General features: G+C 43.3%; 1 protein-coding gene and 1 long non-coding RNA gene across 7 annotated transcripts in view; one reads left to right on the forward strand and one right to left on the reverse strand.

Annotated features, from left to right (window-relative positions):
* Positions 1-20,296, reverse strand: part of TSC1 (TSC complex subunit 1) — a 51,185-nt gene extending 30,889 nt beyond the window's left edge. For 2 of the 6 annotated variants that reach the window (XM_070595416.1, XM_008524346.2), the window contains exons 1-5: positions 19,886-20,296; positions 10,928-10,990; positions 3,310-3,495; positions 2,024-2,127; positions 833-985 (exon numbers count right to left, since the gene is read on the reverse strand). In XM_070595416.1, the coding sequence (XP_070451517.1) occupies positions 833-985; positions 2,024-2,127; positions 3,310-3,415 (363 nt within the window). In that variant the 5' untranslated portion in view covers positions 3,416-3,495; positions 10,928-10,990; positions 19,886-20,296. Of the gene's footprint in view, positions 1-832; positions 986-2,023; positions 2,128-3,309; positions 3,496-10,927; positions 10,991-19,551; positions 19,822-19,856 lie in introns of those variants that run through there. The other 4 variants (XM_008524349.2, XM_008524345.2, XM_008524348.2 and 1 more) reach the window with 3 other exon arrangements.
* LOC139079614 (uncharacterized) lies at positions 20,201-22,363 on the forward strand. Its single transcript, XR_011533371.1, has 2 exons — positions 20,201-20,335; positions 20,548-22,363. It is a non-coding gene; the product is annotated as an uncharacterized lncRNA (long non-coding RNA).
* The last annotated feature ends 275 nt before the right edge of the window (positions 22,364-22,638 follow it).

Consider the following 22,638-nt stretch of genomic DNA (forward strand, 5'->3'; position numbering starts at 1 on the left):
CATTTTTATGATAGCCTACTAACGTGACTCCTCGGGACCCACCTCTAGGGATAATAAAACGGTTGCCCTCGTTGGCAAAGACAAAAATCAATTTGCATGGTGCTGTATCAGATGAACCCAAAGGTACTGCCATCCTGGAGCAAATACTACTGGATATTGTCATGTCTCTGTGAGGTACAGGCAGTTAATATTAACCACATTTTCTCATTTTATAGATAGAAAACAAGTCCAGGAACTAAAACAGATTAAGCAAATAACCCTGAGTATTTCAGCAAGCTACTGTAAAAACTAAAATCATAAAGTTCTATTTAGGTTTTGGCTCCCTGTGTAGAAAAATGCACTAAATTTAGTGCAAAAAAGTAGAATGCAACTCAGCAGGCTTTATATCAACAAAACCTTAACTGTAGATACAACTAGAACATGCTTCTAAATGGTTAAAAGAGCCTTTCAGCCATTTTCCTATTAGCCAAAAGAGGATTTAGAAATGGGGCTTCCCAAAGAGAAAGCAGTATGTTTTTAACTGAGGGAAGGCTAGATGATGAAATCGAAGAGGGTTGGAAGAACATCACAAGGAACCAATCCGACTGAAATGTTACCACATTTGCTTGGACAAAAGATATTTGACAGTCACAGTGATGCACTAAGAACTTACTCACTAAGCCTGACTACATTCCTCACCAACTCTGGACTACATTACGCTCAAGAAAAATCAAATGCCCAGATGTTTTTAAACACTCAAAGTTAACATCTAGCTTGCTTGCTTGAAGTTACTCAAAATTTCAGCAATTCTACTCACAAAGCCATTTTGTTCAAGTCCTTACAAACATTGTACCTTGAGACATTTTAGTAAAGAAGGCAAAAGAGGTGCTTGAGAGAGCTTATGCTTCCAAGATGGCTGCAGTCTTATGACGTGCCCCAGCAACGAGAGGGTGGATAACCGGGAGGCCGCTTTGCCCACGTATTCATTCATTTTGTCCAAGAGGTGCTAAAAATGTAAAAGAACAAGGGAAATATAACTCAACAAAGCTGGGTGGGGGGACCAAGGGAAATCCTCAGAGGAGTGTACGAAGTTAACCCAAGCGCAAGCAGCAGGGACGCACTCCAGTCCCTCCAGTCTCCCTTCGATGTAAAGCAAAGGTCAAGCAGGTCAAGAGAGCAAACGAAAGATTTTTCAAAACCACGTTAGCAAACAAAACACTGCTGCATTTGACCTGAGAGAGGGCAGCCAGCTTGCAAGTCCTGAAAAAGGACCCCCATAATACTAGTCTGCAAGGAGAGGGGACTCCTTTGTAGGCCTTCTTTCTGAGGTACAAATAGGCCACTTGTTTCAATAACCACTGGTCCCAAGCTTGTGGTAGGTTGTGGAAGCTATTACTGCTACGGGAGCCCAGTTTACACAGTTTGGCCCCAAATATAAATCAGGTAGAAGCTAAAATTCAGCCCAGAGTAAAAAAAAAACAATATGTACTGGAAAAGGCACACTATGGCAAGGCCTTCAAAGCCTAGTGAAGTCACTCGCATTACAAATGCAAGACTTACCAAAGCCTGCAATTACAACGCTTTGTTAGCTATTTACTACCAACAAAAATAAAAACAAAAACCAAACACAAAGGAGCCCTCCAAGTGCCTGACTCATCAATTAGCCCCGTTAGTTACCTGCACTGGCAGATTTTCCCATACTAATTAGAAGTCTACAACTCCTATTCAAAGCAGGAGTTTAAAGATGAGTAACTTATGGATCAAACTGTCACTGTACAACCATAATACTGGGATCACAGGATATCTTTAAACAGTAAGACCATAAAAAGCCTCTGAAATGTGTTTTACACTGTAAACCTTTCAGGAAACATAGGCCCTGCAAATTATTTTTCTATGAAGTTATAATCGGGGAACAGAGTCATCTGTTGCATACGGAAGTCCAAGGAGAAAGCTTGGACAGACTGCGCAGTGGGTCTGCACAGAAGCTGTCACACTGCTCACAGAGAACGCAGTGAACGCTCTACTCTCCCATTCCACCAGTTACCTTATCATGCGGCTCCTGCAAGGTAGTCAGGATGTGCAACACCGGCTGAGAACTGGTTTCCAGGTAATAATCCACCAAGGTGTTCACAAGCACTGGACCACGGTCTAAACGAAGAAAAGGGCAGTTTATAAGAGTTATTTTCTTTTAACATTCTAAATTTACCTCAGAGTTGCCAGTCACAAGATCTAGAAATGTTTCTTTATATGCCATCCAAGGTTATATGAAGCGTGGGATTTCTGCTTCCTTAAATTAATTTAGGCTAACGACAGAATAATCCTAAGTTTATTTGCCTAAAGGTCCATAAAAGCACACGAAATGCTATTTCCTTTCTATTGCTTTTTTAATTACAAAAATGATCCATGTCTACTGTTAACAGTTCAGATCGTATGAAAGTGCATAAAGTGGAAGTCCTCCTCACAACCTGCCTCCCAACCCACTCCTCAGAGAGAAACACCCTTGCCTTTGTACACGTCCTTTCAAACCTCCTCCTACGTGTACAATCGCTCTCACACACACACAGCCCCCCAGGCGTGTTCTTTTCTCCTTAACGAGGCGTTGTAGATACCTTCCCATGGCAGCACCTACGTCCTGCTTCATTCTCTTTACTCTCCTCCTAATGCTACACTGCATGACTCTAAGTAATTAATACAACCAGTCACCTACTGAAGGACATTTAGGTTTTTCCAATTTTTCACTATTATTTCTTTCAAGGAAATAATGAAATACAGATCCTTGTAGGTGGGCCAGATGGTACATGTTTTAAATCGATGATAGATACTCCAAAAACGCTGAACACCAATTTATTCTCCTGCTAACAGCACCCGTTTCTATGATCAATATTTGATTTTTGCGAACCTGGTAAGCAAGAAAAGGTACTGTTTAAATCTGTATTTATCTCATTAAAGAGAGGTTAAGCACTTTTTATATTCAAAATCACATATATGATTTATAGAAGAAATGCTATATCTGGGATTTGCTTTAAAATATTTGGGTTGGGCGAGTCAGGGAGGTAAGATGAAATAATGGCAGAAACCTTGGCACCAGGTTCAGGGGATTCATTACGTGATTCTCATCTTATGTGTTTGTGTGTATGCTTGAATATGTCCATAACTAAAAGCTTCAAACACATACAGAGTAAATCCACCAATGTATGCTCTTTTTTGGTGGTTTTTAGAGACTCTCTTCAGAAGATGAAAACCAAAATTCAACAGCGGAATTTTAGTCACCTGTATAGGTCAATCTCTCCAGATTTGCAGACAAGCTAAAAAGGATGCGATTTTCCTTACCAGAAGTGAGGTTCTCTTTAAAGACAGCTGTTACGTCATCACGCACACTCAGCACGGGAGAATCCAGCATGGAGAGGAGATCCCCGATATTTGCTTGTTGGGCCATTATCTTACACTAATGGGCTGTGCCGGGTCCAGGACGTGTGTTAAAGACTCTGAGGCCTCTTCATTGGTGCCACTACCAGACTGAGAAAAAGGAAGACGAACAGTGTGACGAAATGGCCCCATTTTTCCCCACAAAAAATTACCTAAAGACAAATTGGTGAATGTGTCCAAATAAGTTTGTACAGAACTTTGGTGATAAAAGCAGCTAGGTGTGTGAATAATTCTATCTTTGACAAATTTATGAAGAGTTCTCTGGAACACAACAATCAGAGAGAAACCTAGAAACCTGCTACCAGTCAAAACCATCACAGCGACTTAAGAACAAGACCAAATCCAAGCTCTCTTCCTGCTTCTGACTCCACCCCAGGTTTTGGCTAAGACTGTGTTTATGTTTCAAATCACTGATGTAAAAAGTACATGAACTATTCTCAGAAAAAGAACTAAAAGCATACTGTTTTCTTCTTGACAATCCCATCAATGTCTAAAAGTTACTATAGCTGGTTAGGTCCCAAGTCTGTAAGTTCAATACCTTGTCTGAACTAGGGATCGTCTCTCCGGTTTTGGGGGCTACTCCTCACCCTAGACATCCATCACACACGCACAGGCCTTCGGTTACAGGGGAGCAGCATGAACACGGGTGTTAAGGTAAACTTTCACCTTTCAGAAACTCAGGGTTTTGTTTTTTTTTTTTCCTTTTTCTCCCCAAAGCCCCCTGGTACATAGTATATTCTTAGTTGTGGGTCCTACTAGTTGTGGCAAGAAACTCAGTTGTTTATGGTAGTGAAGCAGCCACCCTATCTTCATCTACAAAAAAGTAGCTCTTTCCCCAAGTGTTACTACACATATTTGTAACTGGTTGCTTCTCCCCACTTTGGTCTCTAAAGCCGCATTTTCAACAAGTAGTAAGAGCTACCCTTTATTAGACAGGCACTGCACACCTCCTACAACCATCATCGAATACTTTCCTTATACCACCACTGTGTGATGGGTTCTTTTGTCTCCATTTTACAAGGAGAGAAACAAACATCAAGCCGTTTGCTCAGGGTCACAAACTAGCAAGAGGCAAAACCAGGGGAGAACTAAATCGTGACTGCCCGACTCCAAAGGCCCAGGCGCTTCACTGTGACATGAAGCTAACTCACGGTTTTGCCCTTGCGGCAACTGAGTGAGGTGAGCAGGCATCACCCTTATTTTACAAATGAGAATATGGACACTCAAAAAGGAGAAATAACTTTGCCAAGGTCACGTGGTAAAGCAGAATGTAGCCAGCCCAGCTCCCCAGCCAGTGACTGTACATATCATTTGCAGCCATATCAAAATATACTCTTATTTTCTATTTGCTTGTCTTTGAATAAGCTAAAGTAACAGTTCTCAAGCTTTAGGGTATACCAAACCACCTGGGATGCTAGTTAGAAATGCCGTTTCCTGGGCTCATTCCAGAGCTGAATTTTGGGCTCAGGAATCTGCATTGTAATACGCACCCCAGGTCATCCTTATATGGGTGACATACAGGCCCTGTTTGAGAAACACTCCGCTAAAGAAAAATCCCACTAAGTAGTTAAGCTCCTCCTGCAAGGACGCCAAATTTAAGGTAGCAATGACCCTGGAAACTGGTGAGTATTAACTTACTATCATCTATCTGCTCGTTTAATTACCACCTGGTCATATTCAGTGATTTGGCTCTTGGTGAATAATAAGTACATTAGCCAGAAAAATCAACTAAAACGTCTAAATGCATTTTTGATAGCAAATCATGACGTAAGAAGTTGCTGGCTCACACCTATAAACACAAACCTTACAGGAGGTAAATCACAGAGGAAGTCAATTTCAAAGGGCTCAGAAATGTGAGACCACAACTGGTAAGATTTTATTGTAAAAGAGTTCAAAACTGAAAACAGGATCACATTTCACCTTACTGTGAGTCAGATTAAATTAAACATCTACGTGAAGATAATACCAACCTGTCGGGGTTTATTTTCATTGAGAGGATTAAATGAGACAACGTATGCCAGACACTTAGCACAGGACCTGGCACAAACAAACACTGACTGAGTAGTACTCATATATTATCAGAAAGAACACCAATAAAAATCTTTGGGACATCACTTTCAAGATGACTTTTTAATAGCACATTTATCTAGCTAGCCCCCACATTCAATTCTATCTTAAGTAAATCACAAATGACTCTCAATTAGTGAAAAAGAATGCAATTCATAGTTTTAAAAGTATTTTGTTCTTAAGTATGGTTTTGTTCCAATAAAATTGCCACTTACCTAGTCTCAATCTAGCAAGACTCTGAGTTTGCTTTTTATGTATTCAGAAGACAGTCATGTCAGAGCTGTTCCTCCAAAAGCAGGCAGCCCAGAGCAGAGTGACATGAGCTCAATTCTAAACAAAGATGGCGCCCATCCAGTCAACTTGGCGATAATCAGGGCTGACCGGCCTGGGCTACCTAGCTTGTTTTTCAGTTTATAAATATAATTTAGGTATAAAAGTCTGGTTTCTGGAGCCTACTCTTTCAAAAGCTTTATAGAAGGCAAAAACAAGGTTTTATCTAAAACACAATAGAACATTTTTGGCAACAAGCTTTTCTCTTTAGTTCTGAAATTCTTTTGACCATATTTTTTAATCCCCAGAAAAAATTAAAATCTTGGGCTTTGTGTGAGATTCTTCATTTAAGTGACCCAAGTTCAAGGATTTTTGACATTCTAAAAAGCCCTCATGGGAGTTAAATCATAAGCTTTTGCAATCAGTCCCATGATTGGAACATCTCTCCTTTCCAAACTCATTCAAATATGTCTTGAGGGTCTAAGCGCAGGGTGCTAAGTAGGGAAGACAGATCTAGCAAGTGCAACGAAGAATTCTATGCGTGCGAGAAGGAAATGGACATGGTTCAGTGGGCGCACCAAGGAGGGAAGGGACCAGCTTGACCTGGATGTGGTGGTGGTGGATGCGCTGCATACGTGTTCAATACACCTGACAGCCTGTGGAAGACAGGCTGGGAAAAGTCACTTAAAGCTTAGCCGCACAGGCACATGAAGCATCCACTTACAGCCGGGAAAGTCTCTCTTCCACTTTGGAAGTAACCAAGTGTGGAAAATAGGAGACAGGAGAAGCCAAAAGTCAACATCTGGGTTAACACATTTCTATATCCCACATCCCAAAGCAACATTCCTTTTACTTTAATATTATCTTTAATGGCCACACACCACAGTACAGTGCTATAGATGATGCTACTTATATCACAGAATCATAACTTTCAATGCCCACTCCCCACCCCAAAACATGTCACTCTGACAGTCTCCTGGATCTTAGCAAAAGGCAGAACCATCAGTCCAAAGCAAACATCAAGGAGACATTCTTGACTCTTCTACCACTCCCACTTCCACATCTAACTTCTTACCAACCCACGACCTCACTATCCCCTTTACTATTGCCCCGGTCCCAGCTCCCATCTTCTCCCTTGGGAGACAAGGGAGGAGCAGCCTCCCTCACTACTCTCCCCACTTGTATTCCTGCTCCCGTACAATTCATTTGCCACGAAATAACCACAAGAGGCTTTGAAACACGGAAATCAGAAATCTCCCACTCTCCTGTTTAAAATCATTCAGTGGCTTCCCATGGAGCTAGTAAGAGCCAAACTCAAGAGTGGTCTACTGGTCTAGAAGGCTCCACATGATTCAGCCATTTATGCACTCCCAACCTCCCGCTGCCTTCACCTGACACCACTCTGCCTCTTCATTTCTCTGCTCTAGTCTCAGTCTTCTCAAATCCAGGAAAACCTTGAGAAAGAACAAGGTCTTTGCACCCACTGTTCCCTCTATCCTTGGAATGCTCACCTCCCACATCCTTGCATGGCTGTCTGTTAGGTCTTAGTCTCTATACATGGCCAAAATCCAGTATCTGGTTTGGCCTTAGTTTTCAGAAGGTCTAAAAGTTGAACTATCAACTGCCTACTTCAGCAGCGTTTCTGGCATCCTTAACCGTGTGTGTGTGCAAGATCAATAACCATATGTTCATGTCACTACCATTATACCTAATCTACATGGTGTCAGTAACGTGAACAATGCATGCATTTAGAATCACCGTTGATATCTGAATATTCACTTTCACATAAAGGTAAAACATTCTACATGTAACATCCAAGTTTTGTGTTTTATAAGTTGAAATTCTCTCAGTTTAAGAATAAATGTATACTGATTATTATAAAAATAAAAGCTTCAGTTAATGATGTTATTTTTATATTCAAAAACAATTAAAAACTTTCAAATAGTTAAATATGTTAACTAATAATGTGACTACTAAGAGGGTAGATTAGCTGGATAACTTTACAAATAACAGTAATTACTCTTTGAGTCAAATGTTTATAAAAATTTTAATAAACCCTGGCTAAATAACAGAAATTAAATTACATTTTAATTCTAACTGTTTTTTTAAATTAATTTCTTTCTCTTTTTTTGTGGAAGATTAGCCCTGAGCTAACATCTGCCAATCCTCCACTTTTTACTGAGGAAGACTGGCCCTGAGCTAACATCCGTGCCCATCTTCCTCTACTTTATATGTGGGACGCCTACCACAGCATGGCTTGCCAACCGGTGCCATGTCCACACCCAGGATCCGAACCGGCAAACCCCAGGCCGCCAAAGCGGAACGTGCACACTTAACCGCTGCACCACTGGACCAGCCCCTGATTCTAACTTTTATAGAATTGTTTTGTAGCATTTATTACAAACAAAATAACCTTTAGGAACTGCATTTAATTTGTAGTCTTTCAAGAAAAAGTCATACTTGGGAATACTTCACATCTAGTGAGAATGAATTAAAAATACAATGTCAACCTGTCACCTCAACTTCATAACATGAAAATATTCCAAAATCACAGCCAACAACATCCATGAGAGATCATCTTCAAGCCAAACATAAAGAATATAGAGTCTGGGGGCCGGCCCCGTGGCCGAGTGGTTAAGTTCTCGTGCTCTGCTTCAGCAGCCCAGGGCTTTGCCAGTTCAGATCCTGGGCGTGGACATGGTACCATTCATCAAGCCATGCAGAGGCGGCGTCCCACATAGCACAACCAGAAGGACGTAAAACTAGAATGTACACCTACGTACTGGGGGGCTTTGGGGAGAAAAAGAAAGAAAAAAAAGATTGGCAATAGATGTTAGCTCAGGTGCCTCAAAAAAAAATGTCAGTGATATTTGCTTCACAGGTTACTTGGTTAACAAAATAAAATTTAAAAAAGAATATAGAGTATGAAGAAAAGAAAACAATGTTAAGAAAAAAATGAGGGGCTGACCCCGTGGCCGAGTGGTTAAGTTCGCGCACTCCGCTGCAGGTGGCCCAGTGTTTCGTTGGTTCGAATCCTGGGCGCGGACATGGCACTGCTCATCAAACCACGCTGAGGCAGCGTCCCACATGCCACAACTAGAAGGACCCACAATGAAGAATATACAACTATGTACTGGGGGGCTTTGGGGAGAAAAAGGAAAAAAAATAAAATCTTTAAAAAGAAAAAGAAAAAAATGAAATACCCAACACATTTTGCACTGACTAGTGAAATTTCAAAACAGACTTTACAAAAATGCTTTAGGAAGACAATTTCTTGTACTTTTGTATCTATGGAGGCTAAAAGTTTAAACAAAAAGCTTGTCAAAATGATTATTATAGGCTGCCAACAATTTTTAGTGGCTAAAGGTGAAGGACCTTTGAGGTTTGCCTAAGCTATGAATCCCAAGTACAGCTTCCTTCTGGAAAACAATCTACCAGAAACTCTCCTGAATTACATTCTGCTTTGTCCAAAAAGGTTGGTGACGGGACTAAATGTGGCAGTTGAAGCTGAAGGTCTATATGGTATCACACACGTGTAACACAGTGACCACAGGAGCAATCTGGCAGCGGATGGTGCTAACAATGTATTTTTCCAACATTAAAACTTCAAAGTTTAGGGGGCCGGCCCTGTGGCCGAGTGGTTGGGTTCGCGTGCTCCGCTTTGGCGGCCCGGGGTTTCGCCAGTTTGAATCCTGGGCACAGACATGGCACCGCTCATCAAGCCATGTTGAGGCGGCATCCCACATGCCACAACTAGAAGGACCCACAACTAAAAAAATACACAACTATGTACCGGGGGACTTTGGAGAGAAAAAGAAAAAAAATAATAAAATCTTTAAAAAACTTCAAGCTTTACAAATCTGGCTACTAAAATGTAATATAATTGCAATAATGAAAAAAGTTTAATAAAATTTGAGATTTATGATGTGTGCTATTCAGTTTGCGCTTCAATGATAAGAACACATGACCACTTGACATCGGGTTCAAATTCATATTCAGCAGACTTCTAAAAAAGGGACAGCAAGAAGTATACAAAAACATTTGAAAATGAAAAGTCAAACTTAGACAGCTTCCCCTACCTGTGAGAGAGCAGTGCTCCCACTCTTGTTAGATAGCCTACAATTTGTGTTAAGTCCCTGTTTGTGAACAAACATCGATCTTTCAGGCAAAAGATTACTATTAATGCAATTATACTGTTAACTACAACATAACGACTTCACGATTCCTATGCTATAAGGTGAGGCAGACAGGGACAGAATACAGTAAGGGCAACAGTGAGTCCTATCAGCTCAAACACCTTCCCTGCCTTCCCCTACACCCTTCCGGGGCACACAATGCTGCTGCACTGGCCACTCTTGCTGGTAAACTCAAAATTATAGCTCAGTGACCAGTCAGGTCACTAAGACTAAATTTCTCTCCACAGAAATGCCAGAGCCTCAATATTTATGAAGGATATATTCAGGGACTTTAAAAATCCTGCAATTCTAGAAATCACTACAGCACATAATTGATCCAAAAAAACTAATTAAGACAATTAACAGATAAAGCAATCTTAAAATGTAAACGCTAATTCATCAGCTCAGGGGTTCTCAGTCCAGGATGTACATTAGAATCACTTGTAGAGGTTACAAAATCCTGAAGCCCAGCCCCTACTCCAGAGCAGGTTAGGGGGTGGGTCCAGATAGTACATTTGGTTTGTTTTTATAAACCCAAGGATTTCTAAGGCACAGCCAGGGTTCGAGAACTTCTGCACTACTTAAATGACTTACTCCAAAACAAAACTTCCATCTAATTTAGTGGTGAAAACCAACCCTTGCTGTAGACAGAACTGATCTGAGTCATAGATTCACCAAGTACCAGCTATACAACCTTGGGGAAATTGCATAACATCTCAGAGCCCAGTTCCCCATCTGTAAAATGGGGATAGACTGAAAGTGTGGCTGTGAAGAAGAAAACAAATAACACATACAATGCACTTAGTGCCTGGCACTGAAAAAGCAATTAAATCATCAGTAACGTGACTAATTATTTCATACCATAGAAGGCCCAGCTCCTGGCAAGGAGCTAAAACCATAAGCATTAAATCCTGAATGCAAAGAAACACCTATGTACAAGGGCGACCATGGGCAAGATGGACAATTCCCTTCCATCTTCCTCCAAGCACTGGACTGAGTTTATACCTTACCTGTTCTGGGGACAATGGGTACTTCAGTTTCCAGTGCTGTCAACTTGGTGTCTTTCATGGTCACTGAAGGGAGAAAACACATATATGTATATAATAAACTTACAATGAAGTGAAATCCCAGATGCAATCAGGGGGAGTTCCGGGTTCATCTGGTTGACCTCCTTCCTACTCTGTCCCTGACAGATGGCTATCTAGTTTCCACTGGAATGAGCACTTATAATCAGTGGGTGCACGTGCCTCGCCCTGTCTACATTTCTGAACAGCTGGTTGCTAGAAAATTCTTTATATTGTGCTGAACTTGTAACCTCTACCTTTTGTTAAGTGTCTGTTTATAAGAGCTATAAATGAATGGGGAGGGCAGGCTCTAGAATTAGAGTTCCGAGTTGAAATCCAAGTTCTGCCACATATTAGCTGTGTAACTTTTGACTATTTATCTAAAGTCTCTAACATCTAACCTGAAGGTACTTCATTTGCAAAGTGAGAACAATGGCACCTACCTCAAAAGGCTCTGAGGATCAATCAAGATGATGCATCCTAGAGCCCTCGGCAGTGTGTGGCACAGAGCAACGACTCAAGGAGCCCTGTGAGGCAGGCCCCAAGAGGGGGAAAAGTGCCAGGTTCAAAGCACTTAGTGCGCCTGCATCGCCTCATCACCCGCCATGTGCCCTCTCCCTCCCTACAACCCTACCCCACAGCCTCTCAGTCTCTCTGCCAAGCCACACGCATCCCCACTTCAGGACCATGTACATGCTGTCCCCATGCCTGGGAGACTCTACCCCTGCCCCCTCCCAAGCTACGCCTTCACCCTTAAAATCTCAGCTTAAACATTCACTTCATGAGAGAAGCTTTTGCTTCCCTCCACTCCTACGCCCCAGACTAGGTCAGGTCCCCTGTTAAATACTCTTAGCAGCCTATATTTCTTTGTGTCATTTACCACAACCTAATTAAATAAGAGTAATTAGCCATTGAACACATCTCCCTCAATAGAAGTTACATCCAGGAAGAAAGAGTAGCTTATTCAGTACTGTTATCTTTAGCAGATACCACAGTGTCTGGCACTCGTTGACTGAATAACTACGAGTTAAAATATTTCTTAAATAAACGTATAAGGCTGCACAACCTTAATCTAATCCTCCTACATGACAAGCATAAAACATTTATGAATAGCTATAATTTCTCTACTTTCTTCCCCCTTTTATCCTACTTTCTGTCCAATTATCTCATATTAAGTATCCATGTTAAATAAGAGTATACAGAACTACATTCCAGTTTGCTTTTAAAATGTCAGCCCTTCAAACTATATCTAGGTACAGTCTGACCACTAGATTGTAAGCTCCATGAGCACAGGGACCAGCTGTTTGGTCCACTAATGGACACCCAGGCCTATTTCAGTGTCTGGCACACAAGAGGCAAATATACCCTGTTCAGGTCAGCAAAGATTTCATCAGGTTTTTTGGTAGCCATTCCAGGGCTGAATATAAAGTATGCAAGCTGCACCTCATACACTATATCCAGCTAATTACATGGAGCACAAAAAAAACCTGGAGACACGTCCTGCAAAACACAATCCCAGTCAAAGTCGAACTAGTGGATCGAGCAACTCTCTTAATTAAAATCTCTTGCTCCAGGGGCCAGCCCCATGGCGGAGTGGTTAAGTTCGTGCACTCTGCTTCAGCAGCCCGGGTTTTCGCCAGTTGGGATCTTGGGCGCAGACATGGCACCGCTCGTCAGGCCATGCTGAAGCGGTGTCTCACATAGCACAACCAGAAGGACCTACGACTGGAAAATACAACTACGTACTGGGGCGCTTTGGGGAGAAGAAGAAGAAAAAGACTGGCAGCAGATGTTAGCTCAGGTGCCAATGTTTAATAAAAAACCACTCTTGCTCCAGACGACGGGGTAACTACACTTCTTTGTGGAACGCATTCCAGGCATTAAACACCAGTGGTCTTCGGTGGCATATGCAAGCGCGCGTGCAGTGCTGGGAGGCAGGCTGGCCTGTTAGCAAGGCCGACCAAACCATTCCAACAGGGACTGCTTGCCCGGCCACAGCCACTCGACCAAGTACAGAGCTGGAATGAAAACACGGGAGCCTGTAATCTTCAGAATCTTAAAATCAGCTGTTAGTCCAGTGAGTTATCTAGACTTCCTCTTATAATTAATCCCAGTTGGATCTTTTACCTGAAAAGGAATATCTAAGGCAAGGGTTACATTAGGATGTACATAAGATGAGATCTTGTAGTCTGCCCAGCCAAGATCACTGTCCTAGATAAAGGCACTGGCACAGGAAGTCAGAAATGTTTTGTCCAATACTCAACATTAAGACTTCTTCTTTATCACCATGCTAAAAATGGTAATGGTAATAAATCGGCATCAGTTTAACGTTGGCATGGCAAAGGCTACCCGCAGTTATGTATATTTTGAGCATTTATTTACTTACTCACTTATATTTAAATTCTGCCCTATGGAGGTACTACCAGGTAAAATCATTCTGGTCAGTAAAGTGAGACATGTGTGACCTGTGAACATCCTGATGAGAAACGAGGAAGGGAGGAGACCCCCTCAAAGATGTGTACCTCTAAGGGGTATGGATGGAAACACCTGTCAAGAGCATAACAGTCAAACCATGTTCTTATCTTCAAAAGCCAAATTAAAAAAGAAACACACCCCTAGATCCAGATTTTTCCTCTTTGATATCTGACCCAAAAGTTGTGTTCTCACCTAAATGCAACATTGTAATTGCATTCTCCAAGCAGTCTTTTTGAATGCAAATATAGGGTAGGTTTGAGGAAGAGGATGAGGGCTCTGTGCTTTAGCATTTTGAGATTAAACAGAACGAATGTAGGTCAATTTGTTTTCACAGTTCACCTTAATTAATTTCATTCTTTAGGTGTTAACAGACAGATGGCTTATATACCTGGGACTGCACATGAACTCCAGTGTAATAGCCATGTATAGCTGTCATTAGCAGGAACTGTACACATTTTTTCATATCTCTGCCCTAGGCAAGATATATTACACACTGTGAGAGGGCTAAGAGCTATAAAACCTTTGTGAAATACTAGTGGCAGGTACCTAAAATGCCTTTAGAAGGTATTTTATCTGAAAATATCTGTTGAATATTCAGACTTTTGGAAAACCAGTGTTGTATATGGCCTTCTACCCCCTAGGACACCCCAGAATTGTAAATCACATAAAAATAGGTAATTATATAGAATATCACCTAAGATAATTTTGTGCACACTTGTCTATGATGTGAAAACACAACTAAGGGTATATATGAAGGCAGATGTCCTTCACTATAACTTGTTTTCCATACTCAGGTTTTTATCTAAAACAGCTCGAAGACAATTTAGATACAGGTTCAAGTCGAACGGATGGACTATTCCATTAACAAGTACAGCACAGGTAGGGGAGAAACACGACACTGTTATGTTAATAGTACAGATAATCCTAGTATTTTGTTAATAATACACTATCACATAGTGAAGTCCAGTTCCAGCTCAGGAACTCTCAGGTGATTGACAGAGTAATATTCTATCAAGTGAACAAGATGCCTTCAGCACAAATGCATCCAGAAAGGAAGACATTAGCTCCAGTTTACTCTTCCTACCAGTGCACAGGACAGGGAAAGGAGGAGGAAACACGACTCACCATGTGAAAGTAAAACAGCTGATGGCAAAACCTGCCAAAATGTGTGGTCATGTGATTTAAATGGTCTCTGTAGTTACAGTCCCTCTCAAGGTCATACAAACTGGAGTAGGAGAGCTCCAGATTCTCCATTCAGAATTTTTGCCATTAGGCACCTTGATGAACAATTTGCTGAAGCTTATACCCTATTTCAAAGGTGAATCCTCCAGTAATTTGCCTAGAGGGACAGAGCTTCATTTTGGTAAGGTACAGCTCTTCTATAAATAACGTTTCTTAGGTTTTGACTTCCCATGAGCATGAACAAAATTATTTATCGAGAAAATATAGGCCAGACTGATACCACCTATGTTTCCAAAAGTCACTGTACAGAGCTTCCCCTAAAAGAAATCAGAGCAAACTGTAAGATTTCTTTAGGTTTCAAGTTCATAGGACTAAAAGAAAAATATCCTAGGGAATAAAGGCACTGGGTTTGATAATCTAGGACGGTGGTTCACAAATGTGGTCCTCACACCAGCAACATCAGCATCACCTGGGAGAGCCGCTAGAAATGCAAATACCTGGGCCTTGCCCCAGACCTGTGAATCAGAAACTCGGAGGTAGGGTCTTCTGGGTCATTCTGATGCTCACTAAAGGTTAAGAACCCCTGGTCTAGGAAGAAGCAAGAAGGATGAAGGCAGGAAACATGAAATATATATTTAATATACATTTTATAAATATTTGAGGTTCAAAGGAAAAAAAATAGATAGTGCATAAACCCTGGAAAATAGCCCAGTGGAATTCTGCCAGGTGCTAAAGGTACCAGCGTGGAGTGAATGCCAAGCCTGACAAGCATTTAGTAAGTTCCATACCCGAGTTCTCCAGTTCTAACTTTTCCTAATGTGGCACCTAAACCCGAATTCCCAGTGAAGTGTTAAGATTCTTTCAATATAAAAGTTTAACAGAACGATTTATAATACGAATAGTATACAGGCCATCTTTAAAAGACTTGGGCCTTTCCTACCTACGGTTAAAAAAAAAAAAAAAGATCGTTTTTAATAAAGCCCAAGTCCATTTTTAACAGCAGTAATCTAGAACAATCAGCTGGGCTTCAAGCTGGGGCCATGAAGTTCCAGAAGCCATGTCCAACATTGTATATCTGGATGAATGTTTTTGGTGGAGACGGGAGACAAGGGATATTTGGTCCATACCTTCCCACAGATTTTCAGAGTGGAACTGAGTTCCCCACCCCACCACCGCCCCAAAAGTTAAGAGCCACCGATCTATGAGTTAGTCGACGAGATCAGCAGTTCAGGCAGTTTATCACAGTGAAAGATTAAATGTTTGGGCTCTGGAGTCAGCCAACATGGTTCAAATCCCAGGTCAGCCACTAAGTGATTTTATGCAACTTACTCAAGTCCCTTAGCCTCAGTTTCCTCCTCTCCCTATCTTGTCTCTTAATGCTGTGTGAAGAGTTAACGGGATCATATGCGTAAAATACTTAGCACTGAGTTTGGCACATAAGTATTCAATAAATATAAACTTTATTATAACAATATTACTACTAAACAAAATGTATTGCTGGGTACATAAGGCTCAGCAGTCTATCCATTTAACAACTTGTATTTGAAACATTGATAAAACCATTCTATAACTTAAAATGGATACACTTGGTGTTTGTTACTGTGCTCTGTGAACTCCTCAAAGTAGCACAGGTCTTAACAATTACAGACATTAAGGTCCCTACATCTGTCCTTCTTTATCACTCCTCACTGTGTCTTCCATCACCAACGGAAGAGCAAAACTGTCCCTTGTTACTCAACTATTTCACAGCCTCTACTGCCATTATCTTTAGAAAGTGACCTGTAAGTTCTAGGCCAGTAACTAGCATGCCTTGTTTTGTATCAAAGCTAGGTTTTTAAGGCACTTTACTCATTAGTTGACAATCTGAATTCATTCAACCTTAAAAAGTATTCTGTTACCTTTTGCTACTTTCCTGTACAGAAAAATCAGCACTGCACAAGAGAAATTAGCAAGGTCCTGAGATTACATATCTTTAACACATACATAATTTTTTATTCTCCCCACCCCCAAAAACAGACATTAGACGTTAAATTACTAATTTCTAGTAACTATCAGCTTAAAAAGTAAATTAGAAAAATAATCTCAAATTGCTGATGGTAGACGTCTTTCAGACTAATTTAAATGAAAAAAATAAGTATTTCATGCAAACTAAATTACATCAAACACTGAGAGGAAAAAATGCAGTGTTTGAGTATATACTAATTATACAAGTATTTTTTCAAAGCAAAAAGCTACAGGTTTGAATGTCACTCTGTATACTTTTCTTTCTTGCCTGCAGCTACTTAAATGACAAACAAAACTAATACAAATAAAACTAATCTCTCAAAGAGAGATTTATAATATGAGGAACTTACAGGGAATTACCTTTTAAGAATAATGTGATATAAAGGAAAAGATAAACAGGTCATCACTCAATGGGTCAGGCTAAAAGTCACCAATTTCCTTAGTTACTATAAAAAGCTATTAACATTTTGTTTTAATCAGTTTAGTAAGAATGTTTAACTGAAGCCCCAGGGAGACTTTAAATCACAGAAATTTTGACTTAGAAATACTCTAATTTATAATCCATCTCTCATTTCACAGATCAAGAAACTGAGGCTTAGAGAACTTAGGGGACTTGATCAAAGTCACTTTAGAAAAGCTTGATATGGTTGATGTTTTGCTGTATTTGGTGCATCTACATCCAAGAATATCCAAATAATTCCAGGAAAAGCTAATTTTAGTCCACTATGGCCCTGGAACCCTGAAAAGAACATACCTGTACACCAACAAACTTTCAAAGAAGACAGAGCTATAAGATCAAGTCAGCTGTAATGCAGAGCCCAAGATTCGCCCACCACTACACACAACAGAGGTTACAAGCTATTTTAAGCAATGCCTCTGCAATAAATTATAAATTAAAAGAAAAACAGCCAAACTGAAACTTTAAGCTACTGGTCTTCAACCTCTAGCGCACAGCAGAATCACCTATGACTTCTTCCAAAATATATATCCAGGGGGTCCTCAACGACTGAATATGCAGGTCTACCTACTATGGGGCCAGACATCTACGATGGAGATTCTGATGAATACTACCGTTTGAGATCTCTTGTTTCCGGCAACTTCATTATTGTGTAAATATCACACGGATGCGCATATATTTGATTTGTCCTAGTCAGACTGTTCAGTTTCATCTCACAAACGAAACCAGGCATGCACAGAAGGCATCAAAGTACCCACAACAGTAGCAGTATGGGACATCTTTGCTCTTAAACCAGTGAGCAAGAGTACAACTGAGTCACAGGATTTGAGATACTCCAATTTAACGAAAACGAGTAAGAAGGCTTATAGCCGCCAGGGAATCTGTCTAACCAGGAATTTAGGAACATACCAAGTCTTTATGACACCAAGAAACGCATGAGGCAAAGAAAGCTTACATCATCCGCCCTTCCAGGCACGTGATGTAAGAGTGTTTCGGATAAGATATTAACTTTAGTAAGAGGATATTTTCCATTTACATCTTCTATAAATACCCTTAAGTTTACACCAGGTGGTTAGAGGAAGATTCTGCAGCTCCCCAGGGCAATAGCAAAGAATGTTTCAGTGTTTCTGAGGAGCCTCATTTGCCTGATGCATGACTGTTAAAGGTACATTTCCCTACACAACCCTAAATCAGTTTTCACATTTGCATATTCCAGGTTTACTCAGGAATGCTCAACTTAAGAATCACAGGTGGTTGCTCGGTAAATCAAGGGCTCCCAGAAGATTCGGTTTTACAATGCTTCTTGAAATTTACAGCTCCACTTTGCCAGCATGTTTGAATTCGGATGACTCCGAGTTGATCCCAAAATTATAAATCAAAGTATCTCAGAAGAGTATTATTCTATTTTAGTACTTTTACAGCTTACTCTATGTAAAGTGAAGTGCTATTTCTAAGCTTTCCATGAAAAATTCAGCAAGGATTTTAGCAGGACTTCTTTCCGCTGAAAACTCATCAGTTTTATAAAAACATCAAATACCTTCCAGCCTAATTTAGACTAATGCGTTTACATGCACAACACTGCCGACTCAAACAAAAGCTGAGGTGTATAAGCAAGTGCACCCCTCTTCAAACAGGCACTTGTGCACAAACTTTGACCAATTGATTCATTCTAATCACTTAATTAGAATGACTAGCCAGCTTTGATCAAATAACAGATAAATGAGAGAGTCATGTGAGTATAAATAATGACAGGAGCTTGGCCTTGGAATCAGACCCCAGTTCCAGTCCTGGCTCAGACACTCCTAGAGGTGTGACCTTGGGCAAATTGCCCTAATCTCTCCGGACCTCAGTTTCTTCATCTGAGAAATGGAGGTATTAATAGTGGCTTCTTCGCTTTGTCGCGAGGACTAAAGAAGATAAGGATTGCAAAGCACTTCCACTCCGTAAAGACGAGCGGTTGTTCTTAGGAGGAACCCCTCCCAATCCCCCCTCCCCTCAAATCCAAAACACAGCAAGCAAAACTCTTTAACAGGAAACACAAAGAGCGAGCTTTAATTCTAAAGGTCTCCTGTCTGCAGACTCTTCGTCCTCCAGTTCCTCAAATGAATGAATGAGCGTCTAGGAGTGGCTCGGCAAATAGCTGTCTCTTAAGAATCACCTCTGCGGACTCGAAGGTAACTGTCCTTCACCGTCAATTACACACCCACAAGCGCAGCCGGAGCGAGGCACTCCAGTCACGCCAAATTCAGCGGAGACGCCGCGTCCAGGCGATCCCTGATGCCCACAGGCCACCTCCATTCATTCTCCCCCCACCCCTGACCGCTCTCAGCAAGCCTTGGGACCAGCCCCACCCCCCCGGCCCTTCCCCTCCGGCTACAGGGCTCTCCTCTGCCCTCCGCACCCCGCGGAAACCTGTCACCCCGCTAAGTGAGGGGCTGGCGAAGGGGCTCACCTCACCCCCGCCCTCGGCACCGCGGCCCGGGGGTGCAGCCGTCCCCTCGGCCGCCAAGGAGGGGCGAAGTACTAGCCCGGCCCGCCTCTCCTCCCCAGGGACCGGGCGGCCCTGCTGGGCCCCGCCGGAGAGAGCGCGTAATAAGAGAGGGGGAAAAGCTCTCGGAAGCCCCCTTCCCGGGGTCCCCTCCCCAGCAAGTGAGCCCCTTGCCCCAGCCCGTCGGGGCCCCCCAGACTGGGATTATGGTGCCAGGGCTGCCCCGAGAAGCCCCCATGAATAGGAGGGGGCGACACCCCCATACTCACCCACCGTCTCCTCCCCCTCAGCTGTTTACCTCACAGTCCCTCCAGCCTACAGGGCGCCGCCATCTTGGACGTACAGCACCTCCCCCCGTCGTGAAATGTCCACGGCAGTGTGCAGCCTCCGCCACGAAAAAGAGTCCCCAGCGGGGTCTCGCCTGTCCCTCGAACCCAGTGACTGATGAACGCGGTCGGCAGCTCCTTTGGACGGAAGGGGCCGTTCTGCTCATTACGGACGACGCGAACCGGTGTAGAGAGAGCCAAGGAGAGTTTGTGAGGTAGAGGGGCGGGGACGAGCGGAAGGATCCCGAAAGGAGGGCGCTGAGAGATCTTGTGACTCCGAAGGAGGCAAAAAGAAGGGCCGGCACGGCGGGAGGAGCCACGCGCGAGAGCGAGGGGCGGGGCGGCGGTCACGTGGCCGGCCGGCCGGGCGGGAGGGGCTGGCCAGAGGCGTAAACAACTTCGTCCGGCTGGGTGTGGTTGGGGTGCGTGCCGTCTGCCCCGCGCTCTTTCTCCCCTTCGCAGACCCTGTGCCCCTCTAGGGTGTCTCTGCGCCCGGCCACAGAGCTGCGATGCTGTTCCCAGAGAGCCCCTGGGGTCCGCGGGGGTGAAGGGTCTGCTCTGGAGCCTTGGTGGAGTGGCAGCTCACCCAGGGAAGGAGGGCGGTGCTCACAGGGCAACCCGCTTTCTTTTGCAGAGTATTTGCAGAAGCCCACCTCTGGGACTGCGGAGAACTACAGTGGCTTCTGCCGTCAGGTTGCTGACGCTTTAGACCTGCTCACGACATTTATGGAAAACCGTGCTAATCGGAGCAGGCAGCTTTAAAATCAGAACCGTACGTTCAGTTCCTGCTCTGCTGCTTCCTAGCTGTGTCGACCTGAACAAGTCTGGAAGTCCTCCGAGCCTCAGTTTTTTCCTCTGTGAAATGGGCGTGGTAACGTTCGTGACGTGGGGATTCAGAGAGATCAAGGATGGAGGGTGTGTTCCACACAGTGCCCCATGCAGAGTAAATGCTCCATAGATGATGGTCCTTGTCACGCAGGAGGTGAGACATGAGAAGTGCTATGACTGATACTAAACCGTGTGAGAGAGGGGGCAGGGAGTGAGATGGAGTATTCGAAAGGGATTTTGAAGGAGTGGGCATCTGGCTGGGTTTTAAAGGAAAGGTAGGTTTTATGAGTCAGCCCTGGTGGTCAAGGTTCCCAGCTCTCACGTAGCAGGCCAAGTTCATTTCCAGGTCAGAGAACCACACCACCTGTCCGTCAGTTGTCATACTGTGGCTGCTGCGTGTTGCTATGATGGTGAAAGCTATGCCACTGGGATTTCAAATACCAGCAGGGTCACCCATGGTGGACAGGTTTAGCAGAATTCCCAGATTAAGACAGAATAGGAAGAAGGACTTGACCACCCACTTTCAAAAAAATTGGCCATGCAAACCCTATAAATAGCTGGGGAGCATTGTCTGATACAGCCCGGAAGGTGAGGGGATGGCTACACACAGGGTCACTAGGAGTCGGGATTGACTCGAGGACGCTAACAACATCAGGTTCTCTGAAATAGAAATGGGAGAGGTGGTTGGGAAGAAAAGGACATTCCAGGCTGAAGGAAGCAAAGAACCAAAGGCCTGGAGGCACTAAATGCTGCGTGAGTTATGGGAATAACAAGTTTTGAAAAACAAGTTTTGTCATGGGAACCAATTGGGTCACAATGCCAGGCAGCCTCTGATTTAAGGGGCCAGGTGTGTGAGTGCCAGCACGGTAGGTGCCGTCAGGATTCCGAGAGGCAGAGCCTGGTCCCGGGCAGGGCTCCTGCTGGCCTGGATGGTGCTTCTGTGAGGGTTAGACAAAACACCCGCTCTGGGCCCATAGCCCGCCTGAGCAGAGCCCAGGCTGTGTTTCAGCTCCTACCCTCACACCCTAAACCCTCAGGCGGCCCTTCAGTAGTGCATAACCCTTATAACCATGCTGGCTGATGGGGGAGGTGGGCATTGAGTTGAAGATTCCACCAATCTAACATGGTCATGGAGGCAGGTCAGGGAACCCAAGCGTTCTTGATTCAAACAGACTGGAGTTTGGGGCTGGCCCCGTGGCCGAGTGGTTCCCATGCTCCGCTTCAGTGGCCCAGGGTTTTGCTGGTTTGGATCCTGGGCGCGGACCTAGCACCGCTCGTCAGGCCATGCTGAGGCGGCGTCCCACACAGCTCAACTAGAAGGACCTGCAAGTAGAATATACAGCTATGTACTGGAGGGGCTTTGGGGAGAAGAAGAAGAAGGAAAAAAAGATTGGCAACAGATGTTAGCTCAGGTGCCAATCTTTAAAAAAAAAAAAAAGACCAGAGTTTGAATGCAGGTTTCTGCCACGGCACTAACTGGGTGAGCCTTAGGTTCCTCATCCACATCATAGGGGTAATAATGATGCCTACCTAATGGGGATTTGGGGTGGATTCAGTGATACATGAAGATACAATTAGCATAAAGCCTGGTTCAATAAATGTTACTTTTGTTACTGTGTTAACTGTCCTCGTCGCCAGCACCCATCACCCCCAGGAGTTTGGTGCACCAAATGATCAATTTTTCTGTGTAGCCAGCAGAGCATAGTTGGTGGGGTCAGGAGATGGAAAGGTTGGGGGAGAAGGGAGAAGGTACTGGTTCTCCCAGTTCCACCAGTCCACAAACTGTCTCAGCAGAACTGACTCCTGCCTTTGCATTCACTCCAGGGCAGGGACTCAAGTGCATTCAGAGATTTCTGAGACCACCAGTGATTGGGAGATTTCAGGTTAAGAGGTGGAG

Source organism: Equus przewalskii, chromosome 26, assembly GCF_037783145.1.
Source record: "Equus przewalskii isolate Varuska chromosome 26, EquPr2, whole genome shotgun sequence".
Taxonomy (NCBI): domain Eukaryota; kingdom Metazoa; phylum Chordata; class Mammalia; order Perissodactyla; family Equidae; genus Equus; species Equus przewalskii.